The 20,579-nt window shown below is 41.7% G+C and overlaps 1 protein-coding gene across 8 annotated transcripts in view; it reads right to left on the reverse strand.

The window, feature by feature from the left end:
* The window catches only part of LOC110493953 (tensin-2), an 80,773-nt gene that overhangs the window by 56,034 nt on the left and 4,160 nt on the right, over positions 1 to 20,579 (reverse strand). For 4 of the 8 annotated variants that reach the window (XM_036949971.1, XM_036949973.1, XM_036949972.1 and 1 more), the window contains exons 2-3: positions 8,282 to 8,390; positions 8,170 to 8,207 (exon numbers count right to left, since the gene is read on the reverse strand). The exons of 2 other annotated variants lie outside the window; for them this stretch is intronic. In XM_036949971.1, coding sequence (XP_036805866.1) covers positions 8,170 to 8,207; positions 8,282 to 8,390 — 147 coding nt within the window. Of the gene's footprint in view, positions 1 to 4,220; positions 4,406 to 8,169; positions 8,208 to 8,281; positions 8,391 to 20,579 lie in introns of those variants that run through there. 2 more of the 8 variants (XM_036949977.1, XM_036949976.1) reach the window with 1 other exon arrangement.

Below are 20,579 nucleotides of genomic sequence, written 5' to 3' on the forward strand. Positions count from 1 at the left end.
GTTTGTGCTAGCAAAACAGTCCTGTAGCTTAGCATCTGCTTCATCTGACCACTTTCTTACTGACAGAGTCACTGGTGCTTCCTGCTTTAGTTTTTGTTTGTGATCATAGTCCGTCTATTTTGTTATCAGTTGATTGTACGTTGGCGAATAGGACTGATGGTAAAAGTAGATTACCCTCCCGGCGACGGATCCTAACAAGGCACCCGGATCTTCGTCCACGATACCTCAGTCTCTTTCTCCTGCAAATTATGGGGATGAGGGCCTTGTCGGGCGTCTGAAGTAAATCCTTCCCATACGACTAGTTGAAGAAAAAGTATTCCTCCAGTATGGGGTGAGTAATCTCTGTCCTAATATCTAGAAGCTCTTTTCGGTCATAAGACTTGGTGGTAGTAACATTATGTACAAAATAACGCAAAGAAAAATACACAATAGGTTATGGGATCGTAAAACGGCAGCCAGAGAGAGAGGACTGTGCCTGATTGTTTACTGCTGGGCTGAGGGAGCCGCTGCATCTCTTTCGAACACCATCATTAGACCCTAACAGCCCTAGCCACAGCACTTCACCCACTCCACTTCTCCAGGATGAAAAGAGAGAAACAGAGACGAACGGAAGATGAGAGCGAGAGAGAGGTCGGGAAAGTGAGAAAGTCAAAGACGAGAGGGAAAAAAAGGGAAGAGAGGGTGTGTGGGGGTCGAACAGGATATAAGAGAGAAATGAAACAATATGAGATAAATGGAAATGTAATATAAAAGAACGAGAGATTAAAAAACATATTTCATCATTTACATTTCTATGTGTTCTACTGAGAGACATTAACTAACCATGCGCCAAGATGCCATTATAAAAGTGATGGTAGAGATTAGGGGTGTGAACGTTAAAATATTTAAAAAAAATTGAGATTCTTAACAATTAAGTAAAAATTAGAATCCCCCACAAAATTTCAATCACAGTGCAGTTATCACAAAACATATGTTCGGTGTTATAGCCAAACTAGACAATAGGCTAGTTTGGCAAAAGGTAGACTCAAAGATACAGTACGAAGTAGATGGAGAAAGTAAACAGCATAGTGGGTAAATTTCCACAACAACTAAGAGTGATGAAGCGCCAGGCCCTGGTGCCCTGGCTACCACCCTGTGAACAGCGTGAAGCAAACCCGTGCACATGTGTGTGTAACTGTATGAGAGCAAAGTGTTGCTCACTTATCTCAATATCCTAGTCTATAGAGCCCCACAGTTGAGGTGTCATCATTTCAATCACCCACGTGGGTATATGCTCCTAAAAACCAATGAGGAGATGGGAGAGGCAGGACTTACAGCATGTCGAGCATCACAAATAGAACCAAGTTCTATTTTAGTGCCTGGCTACGCAGACTCTCGTTGACGTGCACGAGCAGTGTGGGTGCAATGATTGAATAACATGTATGTGTACATTTATTTTCCAACCCGAGCAGTGTGGTCCGTATGTAAGGCTGTAACGTGAAAAAGTGAAGGGGTCTGAATACTTTCCGAATGCACTGTAAGCCCGCTGACATTTTCAGGATAATGCCATGTTGCTCGAATTGACACCAAGCTTCGAACTAACTAGATGTAGGGGATGGCTAATTGCTACTGCCTTCCTGAGCTCTAGAGGAACTGTTACCCCCAGATCCAGATGCCTTGGCTGTCACGGTGGAATTTCCACTGTCACATTTGAGTGACCCTTTTTTTTGGTAAATGGACTATTGGGTTTTTCATAATGGTCATTGGCTGTGACTTTATGTGGTGCTTTTTTTGGATCAGGTCTCTCAGTAGCAGGAGGGTGAAGGGCAAAATCAAGAAAGTGGCTGGGAATTCAGTGGGAGAAAACTAATTCTTACTGTTTGAGTCAGAGGTTACACTGACTGTCATCCAAGACAGAACTGACACAACTTCCAGTTGCCAAGGTAAAAAGAGAGAGGGAAGAGAGAGGAAGAAGTGAGTAACCAGCCAAAACCCTGAGAATATTCTTTATGACAGCAGTTCAGAAAAATGACACTTGGTAACCCTCTCAAGCATCTTCACTTCTCTAACCAATGTCTTAACGAGTTAAAGAGACTTTGGTTTCAGACAACGCCAACATTTCATTAAGAACATAGGCTAGATTTAGGAGCTGTGTTGCTGTGGCTAAGTAAGTATAAATCTCCGCCTGTCTGTCTGTCTGCCTGTCCCGTAGGATCTTATGTACAGGGGCTACAGTAAAATTTAGACTAACCACAGTCTTGCCCGGCATGTACCCCTACCCCCACAACCCTTGCCCCAAATAAACACTACTATAATGAGATGACAAAAGACAGAGATTAAGATAATGCACAAGAGGTCGGGGGGTATTAAGAGGCATGGGGGAGGAGAGAGATTGGAGAGGGAACTGGGCACACAGAGCTGGGAGGGAGAGAAAGCTTGGGGGAGAAGGCAAGAGAGCAAGATTGGGTAAAAGTAGAGGGGAGACCTCGGGGTCTAGCCAGAGAGAAATAATGAGAGAGAAAATGAGAGGGGGAGAGAGAAAGAGCGAGTGAGTGAGCACTGGGGGGGAGGGGGGGGGGGGGAGATCAACAGCTGATAATGTCTGTCCAACCATCGAGAGCAGACAGATTTTGCAAGCTATTTTGATAGACCTCCTCATTTTAGATCCCCGCTCTGAGCGCTCATTGGGTCATTTGTTTGTTTATTCATCCGTCAACTCCGATCTCCACTTGCCTTTCTCGTAACGGCTATGACAAGGTGGGCAGACCGTGCTATGTCATGTCCGTTGCACACAAACGTGCCGCTCTTTAACCCTTTTATGCTTCTGGATATTCCCATAACTCGCGTAGTCAACTTCACAGGCAAAAAAAAGCTACTATGCAGGATTCATGGAAATGAATGAAACCCTACAAAACCCCATAAGCCTCAGTGCTACCAGAGGCACTGACATGGCCCCAGCACAGAAAATAAAAACCCTACCATCCCTGTAACATTAGATAGCTATTGTTGTCTGTATCTTCCAGCTCAGCTACACAGGAAATTAAAAAAACACTAGGTAAGTATATAACACACATAGTTGTGCGCGCGGCGCATGCACGCATTCTGCCTTTATTGCTTCCGTACTCAGCGGGTAGAGAGCTTAAGCCATTAACCCACTATGGTGCATGCAGCATCCACCACAGTGTACACCCCAAGGCGTACACGCAGCGGCTGGAGCTGGAACGGTGGCAGAGATGACAGTGACAATTATGTGACGGTGACGACTCTGCACTGTTACAAATAAGCTCAACACCGTGACATTTGTCCTTTCAAATGAAACCAATCCACTTCACCTCCTCTGCTATTGAGCTCGAGCACTAGAGAGCTGTATCTGTATTGACAGAACTATTTCTGTCTCGTAATCGATATAACCTTAAATACACTTCGAGCTTGCAATCAAGGGACAGGATGTGTCCCTTGTAGTGGTTGCGATAACATCCACTCACGTCCGTGTCTTTGACATGCTGCCCAAGGTACAGTATTCCACATGAGCGAATCTCACCCCAACCAAGACACTCTGCTACTACTTATATGTCGCCCTGGTATTTTTCTTAAATAATACATCAAAATATATTGTATAATACATGTAGAAAGCAGGTCATTGCACGGTGAAATCCACATTCATAGTGCACAAAGTACTTAAGTATGAAAAATGGAACCAACTCCAAAACTAGGTGATGTTTTTGACTCTTCTATAAAAAATCCATCCATCCATTATCACATAATAGAGTAACATATCACTGTAATCTCTACCTCAATTCATTTGTCAACAGAGCAGTGCATTATTTGAACAGCTGACAAAGTGTGTGCATCATGATAATCTGTAGCTCGCATGACCAGAAGCAGTTGGTTCACAGATGTTAGGGCAGCTGACTGTTTCCCAGCCATTCTGTTCTTCTGTGTCCTCTCAAACAGAACCTTCCACACACATCTGAGGTGCGCTTCCCCAGCGCTTTCTCCCGTTCCCAGTTTTGCTGTGTGATGTACAGCAATGCTCAATCTATATACTCAATAGCCCATACTCTCTTCTAGTCATGTCTGCCAGCCTTCATATCGAATAGCTAAGGGTTCAATATCAATCTATTGCTCTATCAACAACAAACACCGAGAGGGGAAGACTCAGAGTATAATCTTTCCCTTCAGTGCCCACTATAAACTCCAGACTACTCTATAGCATGAATGAACCACTGAAATAGTTTTACCTTTCAGCAAGGCGCTTCAGTTCCCCCCTCGCTCTTTCTCTTCAACCTCTGTCACCGACAAGCCTCTCTGTAGAGAGATGGTGATACAGTCCCGCTTTCTCTCTATCCCTCTCTCTCTCTGACTGCAACACACGCGATACAGTACTTTTCTACCTCCCTCTCACACACACACACACACACACAGTCCAGCTGTGACAGTACACCCACACACACACCCTGGGCACCAGTCCAGAGTCAAAGGGCTCTGGTTTCTGACGCTCTCTTCACTGCCCTGGGACGAGACACTGATAGAGGGAGGGAGAGATGAAGAGGCAGAGTTGATGAGAGAGAGCCCGAGAGAGAGAGAGAGAGAGAGAGAGAGAGAACTTAGGGGAGAGCTTAATGCCCCACATCAGAAAAACATCCCCATTCGAAATGGCAACATCTGGAAAAACTACTTTGAAACCGATATGAAAATCCAGAATGGCCGAAATGTAACGAGACTCAGATCAAATGAGTTGATACATTTAAAAAAATGAAACAATTAAAGACCAACAAAACCCCTTAGACATACCCATCACAATAACAGCACTGAAAGAGAAAACCAAAGTGTGGTAAAGCCTGTGGGCCAGACACCATCTGCAATAAGATGAAGAAAAGCTGCAGGAAGCCATGCTCAAACTCTTCAACCCAGTGTTGAATGGAGGATACATTCCAGAAATATAGAATAAAGGCATGACACACATGTTGAAAAGTAGACCAATTCTACCCTAATAATTATTGCAGTATCTGCAAGACCAGTAATCTAGGGAAGGTTTTCTGCAGCATAATAAATATGAGAATACAGACCTTCCTCACAAAAAAAGTTAAGTGCATGTCAAATTGGCTTCTTACCAAAACAAACACCTGACAACATCTACACCCGTTTTAAAAAATATGTTTATCAGTCCACAAAGGGTAAAATATTTGCCTGCTTTATTGACTTCAAAAAGGCATTCAATTCCATCCAGCATAAAGGTCTCTTCCTCAAACTCATCCAAAGTGGAATTGGAGGAAGAACCTGTGAGGTTATTAAATCATAACACAACACTGAAAATAAATGTTGTGTTCAAATGTTTTTTTCTTTTCACAGTGGCGAGGGGGTCACTCAGGGCAGCAATCTGAGCCCAACACTGTTTAATATCTACAGTGGGGTCTGGAATTATTGGATCCCTTGATAAAGATGAGTCTTTTTTTGCTATATGCATTTAGCTGCTAAATCGTGGCCACCACAACATTAATCATCTTTGGGATGGTAAAACAAACTTGCAAACTTAAACCAGATATAAAGTATGTATAAAAGATAGTGGGGCAAAATATTTTGAAATAAGATCATCCTTGAGAATAATCACCCCCAATGATTTTATGTTTGAGTCAGTCAGATAGCATAAAAACAATTGAAGGAAATTTGCTTTAAAACTGTACATTTTCTCAACCCCATGGCAAAGTGTGTATAATTGAAGGAAATTTTCTTTGAAACTGCAATTTTTCTCTCAGCCCAATGGCAAAATGTGTAGAATTTGGGGGAATTAACTTTAAAACAGCAAAATGTTGTCCCCGAGGCCAAGAGGAGGGCCTCTAAAACCACACCATTGGCCACTCCTAAAAGGTTTTATGAGATTGGACAACAAATTAGGATGGACCTTACACCGTTTCCGTATACAATCTTTCCAGATCCTTGATATCCATCATCTGTGCCTCTTCAATTCAAACCACAGGTTTTCAATGGGGTTCATGTCCGGAGACATTTCTTTGTGGATTTTGGGGTTACTGTCTTGCTGGAAGATTCCCTCAGCCTCCTGACAGAGGAAACCAGGTTTTTGGCTAAAATCCCCTGGTAATTGGTAAAGTTCATGATGCCATTTACCTTAACAATGGCCCCAGGACCAGTGGAAGTATAAATTCAAATAAATAATAATTTAACTAGCATGATCATAATAACTGTGTCTCCCATAGGTAGGGTACCACTACATTCAGTCATGCCTATATAAAAAAAAATGTATTGACAGGTACAGAGAGCAATGGTGAGGGAGGAGAGCGAGTAAAAGAGAGAGGAGCAGAGAGAGAGCGTGCTGTGAAGCTTTTAAACAACATTTGTAGCCTTGTCTCGTGTCCCTCATGTATTTATGTATACTCCCATATTGGAGCTGTCAAATCATTCTCTCTCTCTCTCACACCCTCTGTCTCCAGCTGCCACACACTTATTTGCGCTGGCCTTCAATCGCTCCTTCACCGGCATCCCGAGAACGCCCGTTATTTCTATATTTACCTACTTAGTGTCCTTTTCATATTGATCATTACTCACCGTGATGCGCGCTCCACTCCTCTCCGTGTCACAAGCCGCTGTTGTTTTTGGTCATGCTACCGTTACTATAATACCACAGAGGAGTACCACCAAAATATATAATCCTCTTTTAATGCATGGTGAGTTAGACAACAGCTGGTGTGGAGTCACACTCCATTATATTTTGAGTGTGTGTGTGTGCGTGCTTGAAGAGGCACACGATTATGTTTGAGTGCGTGTGCGTGTGTCGGTCTGTGTGCGTGTGACAGAGAGAGAGTGAAATGTGGTGGTATGTGGTAGCATGTCAAATACAAGGTTGCAAGCCAACAGAATGGGATTTGAGGCTGTACTAGTTCCTGTGCAGGAGTGCTGGCTGTCTTAACTAATTAGAGAAGAGGGGCATTTTCAAAACAATGTGGCATAAGCTGGGGACCCGGGACAAGACGACGAGGGACGGACACACACCTGTTCTCTCTAGCATGGTCACCTTGCTGCTTAGTGTGCTTCTTGTCCCTCAATGTCATACCAAGCCATGGTGGTGTTGCTAGGTGGCAATTTCAGGGTAGTGTTATGGTTAGAGTAAGTGGTTAAAAGGTAGAGTCCACAATATTACATCATACAAAGCAGGGCAACTTCCTGCGTACACTAATGCTCATCCCACTTTGTGCTCCTCCTCGCAGCTTGAGGCTTGCCCACACTGGGAAAAAGCCAATAGTGGCAGTCTTGGCCGATCTGAATTCCCAATTTTATTCAGGGCGGAAAACTACATTTCTTACTGGACAAGTTCCTGTAGTACTCCCTGTTTAAGTCCATTGTCTCCCGTTTGCCAAATTAATACAATCCTTTTGATGATTTCTGTAAACAGGAAGTCGCCCAGGTATGTGTGATAATGTCATCATGCGGAGTGTAACTTTCAAATCCCATGTGGTCAGAAATCTTACCGTCCTTTCTGGCATTGGACTACCTGGTAATCCCAACCAGCCCCCCTAGTGAGCTACTACTAAGCCAAAGAGAGACAGGCAATAAAGTTGTCTCATTAAAGAGCGGAAGCCAGCAGTAATTTGTCCTTCCTATGTTTTCTTGTCCTCTCTAACCCGACTGCTGCAAGTGAACCTGAACGCTTGTGTTGACTGTCTGACCACCCAGTCAGTCAACAACTCACCACTGCCCCACTCTGATATTTTAGTTCTAAGTGCTGTGTGTGTGTGTGTGTGTGTACGAAGTCTGTAAATCGGAAGGAACTGTTGGCAACCTCAGCCCATAATCCAATGTCATTTTGGGCCACTTGGCATGTAATAGTCAGTACTGTATCACAACATGCCCTTTGCTCACGAAGCATGCCAAGAGGTAATTACATTTCTTGGCATCCTTCAAAAACATAGCCAGTAGTTTTTAACAGCTTCCCTCTTATATATACATCTAGACCATGCTAGCCTTGTCCTAGGTTTGTCTAGTCCTTGCCAATTTATGGTATGGTGATAACAACCATAGTAGATGGCGAGACAGCGCAAACAGATCTAGGACCAGGCTAGAATCCCTTCAAAATATTAACATTTTAGAGGTTTCTATGATGAACCTTGTGGACCACACAAAAAAAGATTTACTCTAGACAAGCAATTTTTATTTTATAGATGGTTCAAGACCTACCTTGGCGTCACATTTTTTATGAACGGCTGTCTTGCACTCTGCAATGAGACAAAAGAGACCGTGTGAGAGTTGGTTGTGTGTGTGTACGAATTGTGTTACACTCGGTACTCACCCTTACAGAAAGCCCCAGGGATGTTGATGGTCTGTCTACACACTTCGCATGGTCGTTTCTTCCTACAGCTCTTCTCTGTGAACGCATGGGACACGGCTCCTTTACCAAGCTGTAACAGAACACAGTGTAGCGTAGCATGACACACACAATGAGATGGACTGTTGGCATTTCTGCACCCAAATATACCAACTGTGTCAAATGTAATAGTACAAAGGTCATTGGTATACTGAGAACATCTGGGAATATTTGTGCTCAAAACTGACATCCAGAAGAGTATGTCCGGTCACGGACAATATGACAGATAGAGACTGTGATTCAAAGTGCTTAAGTCACATATACAGGGTTGTAGGTGAAGTACAGTGAAAATCTAAGGCTTCGAGCTCCAACAAGCAGGACAAAGTGAAATAGAAATAGCACTATTTTCATAACAACAATGATGGGAGTGATTAATAAATACATGTCCATTGGTGTGGAGGCAGAGTAAAGACTGTTGAGGGGGTGGGGTGGGGGGGGGGGGGGGGGGGGTGACCATTGAGCGGCAAAAACAAACATTTCAATAAAAAAAATAAAACATCAAAAGTGCTGAGTGTCGTTGGGATGGGGCAGAGTAAAAGTCTGTTGGGGGGGGGTCCATAGTGGGAGCAGCAGGAGAAAGAACGTCCATAGTAAGGTGGGGGGGTTCATAGGGGGAGGGGGAGCAGGTAGCTGACTAGTGGTGGCTATTCAGCAGCCCGATGGTCTGAGGGTAGAAGCTATTGGCCAGTCTTTAAATGTTTTGCCATGATGCTCCTGCACTGCCCACATCTGAGTGATTGAAGCGGGGAGGACAGGTCTTGGCTCGGGTGGCTGGTGTCCCTGATGATATTCTTGGCATTCCTGCGACACATGGTGTTGTAGGTGTCCTGTAGGGCAGGCAGTGTGCACCCAATGGTGCGTTCGGCTGCACATATCATGGCATGGCAGCCCCGTTGATGATATATCATTTGATAGATAGTGTGAGGATGGTGTATGCTGCTGTACTCACCTGTGCTTGAGGTGAATATATGTGTGTGTGTCTATATGTCTGTCTTCACTCTTTGTGTTACAGGTTGAAGGGATGGAGGGATTCAGACTAGAGAGAGAGACACACCACTACCATTTTCCTTAATACAGGGAGAGAGGTGGATGTTTGCACAGCTGCCTAGACTGGCACAGTGCAGTACAGGCACCCTTTCAGTGGAAACCTATACTAGACAGTTGGCACTGTCAACAGGCACCAGAGACAACTAGAACACCCCAAAAATGTTGCTCAAATGATAATCTAATCTGTTAAATGGTGGATCAAAACCCACAGTTTGTGGCTAAAGCTTAGCAGTTACTGGCTAGAAATATGGCTTTGTTCATTTGTGGGTCGCAATAACTTGAAAAGCTTTGTGAGTCACGTCGCAAAGAAGTTTGGGAGCCACCGAGCAAAGCCGAGAAGAGAGGCAGAGAGAAGAGAAGTAGAGACAAGAATGGCTTGGTTCATTGAGAGAACATCATTTGTCAGAAAACTAAAATGGGAATGGATGTCGGGTTTCATTCCATTGCTGCTGCTCATTTTACAAGTGGACATTTGCACAAACAGCCTTGACATTGGAAGATTGATGGCTAGTCCAATAAGCCAGATCAAAACCTCCAGGAACATTGAATGGACTACATAAAAACAGCTGCTTACGCATGCATACAAGCATGGGATTCAGACTCACCTGCCTACAAGATACAACACTTATTTTAAGCAACACAGTTACACGTATACACATATTTCAACAGAAACCAAAACCTACATTCATACACAAATGTATGCACACAGTCCCTGTGACGGTGTAATTATACAATCTACATCTTCTACTGACTCAAAATCCATGCTTTTTATGCACTCTCAGAGGACAAAGGCATGGCAAGAGTCTGAGAACATCCGAAAGCGGTGTCACCTGATTGTGCACGAACCTCATTGAGTCATTAATCTATCCTCCCCAGAAGGGAGGGGGGGAGAGTGTGGTCTGGGTCAACAACTAACACCAACTCCAGTAACAAACACCTTTATTTATTCACTCACTCCATCACCTTTATTTATTCACTCACTCCATCACCTTTATTTATTCACTCACTCCATCACACGGCACACCTCTTCCGTTGGCCGCCCTTCCCTCCCTCCATCCCACGGCACACCTCTCCATTGGCCGCCCCTCCCTCCCTCTATCCATCCCACGGCACACCTCTTCCGTTGGCCGCCCTTCCCTCCCTCTCCCTCCATCCATCCATCCATCCATCGGCACACCTCTCCGTTGGCCGCCCTTCCCTCCCTCTCACTTCATCCATCCCACGGCACACCTCTACGTTGGCCGCCCCTCCCTCCCTCTATCCCACATTCTAAGAGGAAGCATATGCAGCTTTGCTGTGATTTAAAAGGTTGCTTTAAAGTATGTGTGTGTGTGTGTGTGTGTGTGTGTGTGTTCTATCAAGATCAATAGAGTTCATGTAGACCACTGAAGTTGTCCCTGGCTTGTTTTTAACACGCAATGTTGTTAAAATAGCATGTTCAACAGCATAGTGGTAATCCTACAGACATTCAGATGGCCAGAGCACAGTGTGAAAACACATACAATGATATATATATATATATACATACATATATATATATACATATACACATACACACACATAGTGCCTTGCGAAAGTATTCGGCCCCCTTGAACTTTGCGACCTTTTGCCACATTTCAGGCTTCAAACATAAAGATATAAAACTGTATTTTTTTGTGAAGAATCAACAACAAGTGGGACACAATTGTGAAGTGGAACGACATTTATTGAATATTTCAAACTTTTTTAACAAATCAAAAACTGAAAAATTGGCCGTGCAAATTTATTCAGCCCCCTTAAGTTAATACTTTGTAGCGCCACCTTTTGCTGCGATTACAGCTGTAAGTCGCTTGGGGTATGTCTCTATCAGTTTTGCACATCGAGAGACTGAATTTTTTTCCCATTCCTCCTTGCAAAACAGCTCGAGCTCAGTGAGGTTGGATGGAGAGCATTTGTGAACAGCAGTTTTCAGTTCTTTCCACAGATTCTCGATTGGATTCAGGTCTGGACTTTGACTTGGCCATTCTAACACCTGGATATGTTTATTTTTGAACCATTCCATTGTAGATTTTGCTTTATGTTTTGGATCATTGCCTTGTTGGAAGACAAATCTCCGTCCCAGTCTCAGGTCTTTTGCAGACTCCATCAGGTTTTCTTCCAGAATGGTTCTGTATTTGGCTCCATCCATCTTCCCATCAATTTTAACCATCTTCCCTGTCCCTGCTGAAGAAAAGCAGGCCCAAACCATGATGCTGCCACCACCATGTTTGACAGTGGGGATGGTGTGTTCAGCTGTGTTGCTTTTACGCCAAACATAACGTTTTGCATTGTTGCCAAAAAGTTCAATTTTGGTTTCATCTGACCAGAGCACCTTCTTCCACATGTTTGGTGTGTCTCCCAGGTGGCTTGTGGCAAACTTTAAACAACACTTTTTATGGATATCTTTAAGAAATGGCTTTCTTCTTGCCACTCTTCCATAAAGGCCAGATTTGTGCAATATACGACTGATTGTTGTCCTATGGACAGAGTCTCCCACCTCAGCTGTAGATCTCTGCAGTTCATCCAGAGTGATCATGGGCCTCTTGGCTGCATCTCTGATCAGTCTTCTCCTTGTATGAGCTGAAAGTTTAGAGGGACGGCCAGGTCTTGGTAGATTTGCAGTGGTCTGATACTCCTTCCATTTCAATATTATCGCTTGCACAGTGCTCCTTGGGATGTTTAAAGCTTGGGAAATCTTTTTGTATCCAAATCCGGCTTTAAACTTCTTCACAACAGTATCTCGGACCTGCCTGGTGTGTTCCTTGTTCTTCATGATGCTCTCTGCGCTTTTAACGGACCTCTGAGACTATCACAGTGCAGGTGCATTTATACGGAGACTTGATTACACACAGGTGGATTGTATTTATCATCATTAGTCATTTAGGTCAACATTGGATCATTCAGAGATCCTCACTGAACTTCTGGAGAGAGTTTGCTGCACTGAAAGGAAAGGGGCTGAATAATTTTGCACGCCCAATTTTTCAGTTTTTGATTTGTTAAAAAAGTTTGAAATATCCAATAAATGTCGTTCCACTTCATGATTGTGTCCCACTTGTTGTTGATTCTTCACAAATAAATACAGTTTTATATCTTTATGTTTGTAGCCTGAAATGTGGCAAAAGGTCGCAAAGTTCAAGGGGGCCGAATACTTTCGCAAGGCACTGTATATATATATATATATGTGTGTCCAGACTGTTATATTTGGGGTAACTTGGCATGTTTACTAAACTGCCACTGGACTCATCAGAATGGATGGATCTGCCATTATGACTGTATTTGTTACCGGGAGAGATGACTAATCTGTAAGTTTCACTCTTTTTCTCACTCTGTCTTTCACTCCCTCGCTCCAGACCCATCCCTGTCTCTCATTAGATACTAGGCATACATCTTTTATTAGATCCATCGGCTGGTATACTGTTATATAACTCATGATTAGGGCTGCCTCCTAGAATCAATTTGAGTTAAGCAATTCAGTGTCCATCCTTTTAAAAAGAATGGTCAATGTCAAGGGAAATGATCTGATGAATCTGGAAAAAGAAACACTGAAGAAACAATTTGAGTGGCGTACACACAATGTGAACTCGCCTACACCCTTGGCAAAGACCAGTGACTTAACTTGTTTCTTTTGTAACTAATACTTTCCATCCAAGGAAAATTTGACTATTACATAACACATCTAGGAAGCCATCCAGGAAGCTCAAGTGACACAAACTCAAATGAAATAAACTGTTGGGTGAAACTGGACAAAGTTAAGTGGGATGATATACATTATATTTCACAAGCATAGCATATACAGTTGAAGTCAGAAGTTTACATACACCTTAGCCAAATACATTTAAACTCAGTTTTTCACAATTCCTGATATTTAATCCTAGTAAAAATTCCCTGTTTTAGGTCAGTTAGGATCACCAATTTATTTTAAGAATGTGAAATGTCAGAATAATAGTAGAGAGAATGATTGATTTCAGCTTTTATTTCTTTCATCACATTCCCAGTGGGTCAGAAGTTTACATACACTCAATTAGTATTTGGCAGCATTGCCTTTAAAAATTGTTCACCTTGGGTCAAACGTTTCGGGTAGCCTTCCACATGCTTCCCACAATAAGTTGGGTGAATTTTGGCCCATTCCTCCTGACAGAGCTGGTGTAACAGCCTCCTTGCTCGCACACACTTCTTCAGTTCTGCACACACATTTTCTATAGGATTGAGGTCAGGGCTTTGTGATGGCAACTCCAATACCTTGACTTTGTTGTCCTTAAGCCATTTCGCCACAACTTTGGAAGTATGCTTGGGGTCATTGTCCATTTGGAAGAACCATTTGCGACCAAGCTTTAACTTCCTGACTGATGTCTTGAGATGTTGCCTCAGTATATCCACATAATTTCCCTGCCTCATGATGCCATCTATTTTGTGAAGTGCACCAGTCCCTCCTGCAGCAAAGCACCCCTATAACATGATGCTGCCACCACCATGCGTCACGGTTGGGATGGTGTTCTTCGGCTTGCAAGCCTCCCCCTTTTTCCTCCAAACACAACAATGGTTATTATGGCCAAACAGTTCTATGTCTTTTCATCAGACCAGAAAGAACGATCTTTGTCCCAATGTGCAGTTGCAAACCGTAGTCTGGCTTTTTTAATGGCGGTTTTGGAACAGAGGCTTCTTCCTTGCTGAGCGGCTTTTCAGGTTATGTCAATATAAAAGGAGACAGAACGTGTCTCCTTGCTGAGCGGTATGACGGCTGTCTGGTCCCATGGTGTTTATACTTGAGTACTATTGTTTGTACAGATGAATGTGGTACCTTCAGATGTTTGGAAATTGCTCCCAAAGATGAACAAGACTTGGAGGTCTACACTTTTTCCCTGAGGTCTTGACTGATTTCTTTTGATTTTCCCATGTTGTCAAGCAAAGAGGCACTGAGTTTGAAAGTAGGCCTTGAAATATATCCACAGGTACACCTCCAATTGACTCAAATGGATGTCAATTAGCCCAATCAGAAGCTTCTAAAGCCATGACATCATTTTCTGGAATTTTCCAAGCTGTTTAAAGGCACAGTCAACTTAGCGTATGTAAGCTTCTGACCCACTGGAATTGTGACACAGTGAGTTATAAGTGAAATAATCTGTCTGTAAACAATTGTTGGAAAAATGACTTGTGTCATGCACAAAGTAGGTGTCCTAACCGACTTGCCAAATCTATAGTTTGTTAACAAGACATTTGTGGAGTGGTTGAAAAACAAGTTTTAATGACTCCAACCTAAGTGTATGTAAACTTCCAACTTCAACTGTACTGGTAGTATAGTATTCTACAATTCATATTGAAGTATGATAGCCTATAGTCTAGTGGAGTATAGTATGGTATAGTAGAAATGTTGAATGGAGTCGAGGTTCGTGGTTGTTAAAGAGCATTAGGTTAACCGTTAAGAGTACAATAATGAGGAAAACCGGTAGAAATTAGAGTCATGTTGTCTTCACTCGCTTTTGCAAGCAGGTAATAAGAAACTGAAACCCAGATAAATAATCCATAATAATCTAACACAGAAGTGTTTACTAGTGACATGTTTTGCAGACATCCACACCCAAGTACACGTTTTTCAATTAAAATGTCGAGATAAATAATAGTTGGCTGATGGTGATTACAGCGCAAGTCCTTACCTTAATCATCTCGCAATTTGGTCACCTTTTAGAACCTGTGCAATTATTCATATATCATTAATGACATCAAATATACAGAGGTAAAGTTGGTTTTACATTCACACATTTGGACATTCAACAGACATTTGCCAAACGCCATTTAAAATTGTAAAAATCATTAACGTTTTCACTGATTATGACAGAATCATCAGGCTAGGTATGATTTATTCTATAAATGTCTAGCATCATTTTTGTTTTGAGTAAACATTACAGATTGCATTTGATATAAATACATAAAATCTATTAGATGCCATTTAAAGCGGTATAAATCAATAACTAATTCACAGTTTGTCACAGAAACCTCAAACTAGGTATAATTCTTTATATAAATGTCTAGCATACTTTTACAACTTCTGTTTTGAGTAAAAATTCCAGTCTTGATTTGATAGAGGGCATGTGGTCAAAGTTCTAACGAGTCTGTTAAACCCTATTAGAAGGGGCCTGGCATAAAAGTCTGCATCTTCAGTCATATTAAATTAGATTACAGGAAAAAACTACGGGATGAAGGGGTCAGGCCTGACTAACAAAGAAGTGGATGGATCAAGAGGACCAAGACAACCAAGAGGATCAACATGGACATTCCACAGTGGAGATCAGGAAAACTCAGAGTGAACCATAACATACACTACTATTCAAAGGTTTGGGGTCACGAAATTTCAGTTTTTTAATAATAAAAAAAGAAAAGCAAGGTTTGTGTCCATTACAATAACATCAAATGGATCAGAAATACAGTGTAGACATTGTTGTAAATCACTATTGTAGCTGATTTTTATTGGGATATCTACATAGGCATACAGGAGGCCCATTATGAGCAACCACCACTCCTGTTTTCCAATGGCACATTGTTAGCTAATCCAAGTTTATCATTTTATAAGGCTAGTTGATCATCAGAAAACCCTTTTGTAATTATGTTAGCACAGCTGAAAACTGTTCTGATTAAAGAAGCAATAAAACTGGCCTTCTTTAAACGAGTTGAGGATCTGGAGCGTCAGCATTTCTGGGTTCGATTACAGGCTCAAAATGTCCAGAAACAAATACCTTTCTTCTGAAACTTTTCAGTCTATCCTTGTTCTGAGAAATGAAGGCTATTCCATGCGTGAAATTGCCAAGAAACTGAAGATCTCGTACAATGCTGTGTACTACTCCCTTCACAGAACAGCGCAAACTGGCCCTAACCAGAAAAGGAGTGGGAGGCCCCGGTGCACAATTACTATAGTACCTGCAAAACACCTGTCTCAATGTCAACAGTGAAGATGCGACTCCGGGATGCTGGCCTTCTAGGCAAAGTTGCAAAGAAAAAGCCATGTCTGTGGTCTTTTGCCCACCTTAATCTTTTCTTTTTATTGGCCAGTCTGAGATATGGCTTTTTCTTTGCAACTCGGCCTCAAGGCCAGCACCCCGGAGTCGCCTCTTCACTGTTGAAGTTGAGACTGGTGTTTTACGGGTACTATTTAATGAAGCTGCCAGTTGAGGACTTGTGAGGCGTCTATTTCTCAAACTAGACACTCAAATGTACTCGTCTTCTTGCTCAGTTGTGCACCGGGGCCTCCCACTCTTTCCTGTAATCGAACCCACAAATGCTGATGCTCCAGATACTCAACTAGTCTAAAGAAGGCCAGTGTTTAATGATCAATTAGCCTTTTAAAATGATAAACTTGGATTAGCTAACATAACATGCCATTGGAACACAGGACTGATGGATGCTGATAATGGGCCTCTGTACACCTATGCAAATATTCCATTAAAAAGAAATCTGCCGTTTCCAGTCATTTACAACATTAACAATGTCTACACTGTAGTTATGATCAATTTGATGTTATTTTAAATGGACAAAAAAACTATTTTCTTTCAAACAAGGACATTTCTAAGTGACCCCAAACTTTTGAACGGTAGTGTACATATATACTGTATATATTAGCATGGGTATTGAAAGATGGTTGATAACAAAAAAAAAGTACATGTTTTGTTTTTGGACTAAATGTATACATTATGATTTGCCTCTGAACTGTATGTGAACCCCTCTGCAATCTACTTGCACTAACCATTAAACACTAGGGCTTCCACTAGGCTGTCCCTATGCTATTTGCTCTCTTTCTCTCTTAAACTGCTAAGACAGCCTACGTGAAAATGTGTTTTCTCACAAAAGATAATTAAAAAAATATATAAACTGGCCCAAATCAGCTCTACATAATTCAGCAGGGAGGTGTGCAACTACCACACATTATACCAGTGGAGAAACTACATCATCTACATAGATGTTACCATATCCCTTTCAATTCACATTCCTTACAGAAACAACTATTTACAAACCTTTTAAAATGTCCAGAAAGACAGGGGTCTTAGAAGGGTATTGATACTTTAAAATACATATTTTATGTGAATGGATGTGGATGAAAGAATTCTGCCAGTGTTTTAATGTCCTAGTTTCATGTTTTTTTTATTTATTTACCTCCAACTCTATATCCAAGTGAGCCTATGAGGACCTTGGGGATCAGATTGACCATTATACCCATTGATCAAACGTATAATAGACAGACACTGCTCAAAATGAGTTGTTTGTGATATCTACACTCAGTTGCCACTTTATTAGGTTCACCACCCTATTCACAAAAATACATTGCTCCTATATACACCAAGTCCCATGGTCTTGGCTTGCTAGACACTAAAGCATGCAGAGAAGTATTCAGGTATTCTGTTACTGTTTGAACTTTAGAATGTGCAAAATGACAGCAGTCTGATGGTCTTTTCTAACTCAGAAAAGTTCCAAAACTTGTACTGACTGTAATAAACTCCAACTGGACTTACCTCGAACAGTCCATCTCCTTTCCCAGTTTCATCAACAATTTTGAATTCTCGCTGTTCCAGATGCAAAGGGGGTTGTACCTAATAAAGGGACCACTGAAACTATAGACTTTCCAGAATGTGTTCTGGGAATACGGGGTATGAAGCATTTGGCTGTAAGTGTTGAATCTATTACCTCGGGAGATGGTACCGTTCAAGCTTGTCTGGGGATGACAAAGGACTTCAACAAAGCCAAAATAGAAAATGATTGGAAGGGGCCTCTTTGCTGTTAAATTAGAGACGTATTAATCAATGACTGTTGTGCCTTGTAACTACTTTAAAAAGGTGGAACTGTTGCACTAAAAATGCAAACATTGATTTGGCATACAATTTAAGGTTGTAAACATTGTACAACTTTATGTAAACATTGTCTAACTTCATATAGAACAAATTGCACTTGAAATGAACATTTCTTTAAAGTTATTGCAAATAAATGCATATTTTCACTTTTTCTGCGACAATCAATTAGTTATTGATTTCTTCATCTTTCAATGCAACATTTTTAGATTTTATGTATTTCTATCAAATCAAAACTAATGTTAACTCAAAACAAAAGGTATTTTATAGATGTTATGTATTTCTATCAAATCAAAACTGGAATTTGTGCTCAAAATAAAGGTTGTAAAAAGTATGCTAGACATTTATAGAATAAATCATATCTAGTTTAATGATTCTGTGACAAACGATGAATTAGTTATTGATTTTTACATTTGTAAATGGCTTTTGGCGAATGTCTGGCGAATGTCTGTTGAATGGTCTGTTGAATGGTATGTTGACTATCCGACTATAAAACCAACTTTACCTCAGTGTCAAATATTCGTCTTGTCATTACTCATCCTCTTTCAGATCTATTCCCGACGTAGGTGGATTTAGGGCCACAACAAACCCCAGAGGATTGTTTTACAGATTTGACTAAATCTATTGGCCAGGTCATACTAATAAGGGAGTTGCATAAAAATGTGTTTGATTGACGATGTAGATTTATATGAACCAATGTGAATAATATTACCGCATGTGTACATTTTTAAAACATAAAAAATACGATCAATTATTCACACTATATCTATCATCTCTGCATGTCATGTCACTGTTTTCCACAAGACTACGAGTACAAAATATTAGACAAGGGCGGCACCTAGTGGTGAGAAAGGAGAAGAGAACCAGAGAAGCCACATTGCATACCAAACAATGTAGAGAAAACCTCTCTCCATGGGATTCAAACTTTTCAATTATATTGATCGATTTGACTGGTTTTGCATGAGGAAGATGTATTAAATCCCCCACAAAAGAGTACAATTAGGGCCTTTCGTGAATGTGGTTCCAATCAAATCGTATGTCACACTCGCCGAATACAACTGCTGAAGACTTCACAGTGAAAAGCTAGCCTACGAGCCCAAAGCAACAATGCAGAGTTTAAAAAATGAAAGAGTAACAAGAGAGGAATAAAATACACAAGAATGGAGCTCTATACAGGGAGTACCAGTACCAGATCAATGTGCAGAGGTACAAGGTATTTGAGCTAGATATGTACATGAAGGCAGGGTAAAGTGACTATGCATCAGGATTGCTAATATTAAGAGTTGAACAAGGAACGCAGCACTAGTGACAATGATTGTATTTATGTGAGTGTATTCGTATGTTTGTGTGTGTATGTAGTGTATGCGAATATGTGAGTGTTTTGTGTGGGCATGTCAACTAGTGTGTTTGAATATTTATGCAATCAAGAGTAGCTTTAAATTTAATTTCACATTTTTCTTCCACTTTGAGAGTTTGTGTTTTGTGTAGATCGTTGACACAGAAAGATTTTAATCCCACCTTGTAACACAACAACATGTGGAAAAAGTGAAGGGGTGTGAATACTTTCTATAGGAACTGTACACCCCAGTTGTCCCAGTAGACTTGCATGACTGTTTGTGAAATTTCTGGATTTGAGCACCCCACCCCTTTCGTCATACTCCAGCCAAAGGCTAGCTCATTCCCAAGGCATCTCCAACCATTACAGCCTCAAAGCACACAGCCTCTAATATGGAGATGGGAGAGGAGCGGCTGGTGCCAGTGATTCATACATAGTGGATGTCCTTATTACCGTCGGGTAGATGTGTTTTTTTTGGTGTGTGAACAGCAAGCCAGCATCCACATCTCTCCCACACACACTTGGATATTTACTCTTGCATGCACACAAACACACTGCAGCACACATACTACGCTACACTATAGTCACACACCATATGCACACACAGGCCTACATAAACCTCTCCAAATACACTACCAGAGACTCCCCTTTCCACAAAGTGTGTGTGTGTGTTCTCAGTGACAGCCTGTTGCTGACGACATGCTGAAGTATGGGTCCTGGCTTTGGGTAACACACACGGAAGGGACAGGAGCAGGTGGGGAAACCAGAGGTACGATCCTACGATGTGTATTTATATCCCCACATTCCATGAGCAGAAGAGTGACACCTCGAAAAGAGCCATGAAACTCCCAGAATAGGTACAGGAACACGGGCGCGTGTGAATCCGCCTGGTCAACGAGCACCTTATTTTTGGCTGGGGTTAAATACGCATGGCACCAAAAGAAAAATGTCAATGGCATTCAAGAGAGCAATGTGCATTGGACACAATGCAATA

This window comes from Oncorhynchus mykiss, chromosome 17 (assembly GCF_013265735.2).
Source record: "Oncorhynchus mykiss isolate Arlee chromosome 17, USDA_OmykA_1.1, whole genome shotgun sequence".
Lineage (NCBI taxonomy): Eukaryota > Metazoa > Chordata > Actinopteri > Salmoniformes > Salmonidae > Oncorhynchus > Oncorhynchus mykiss.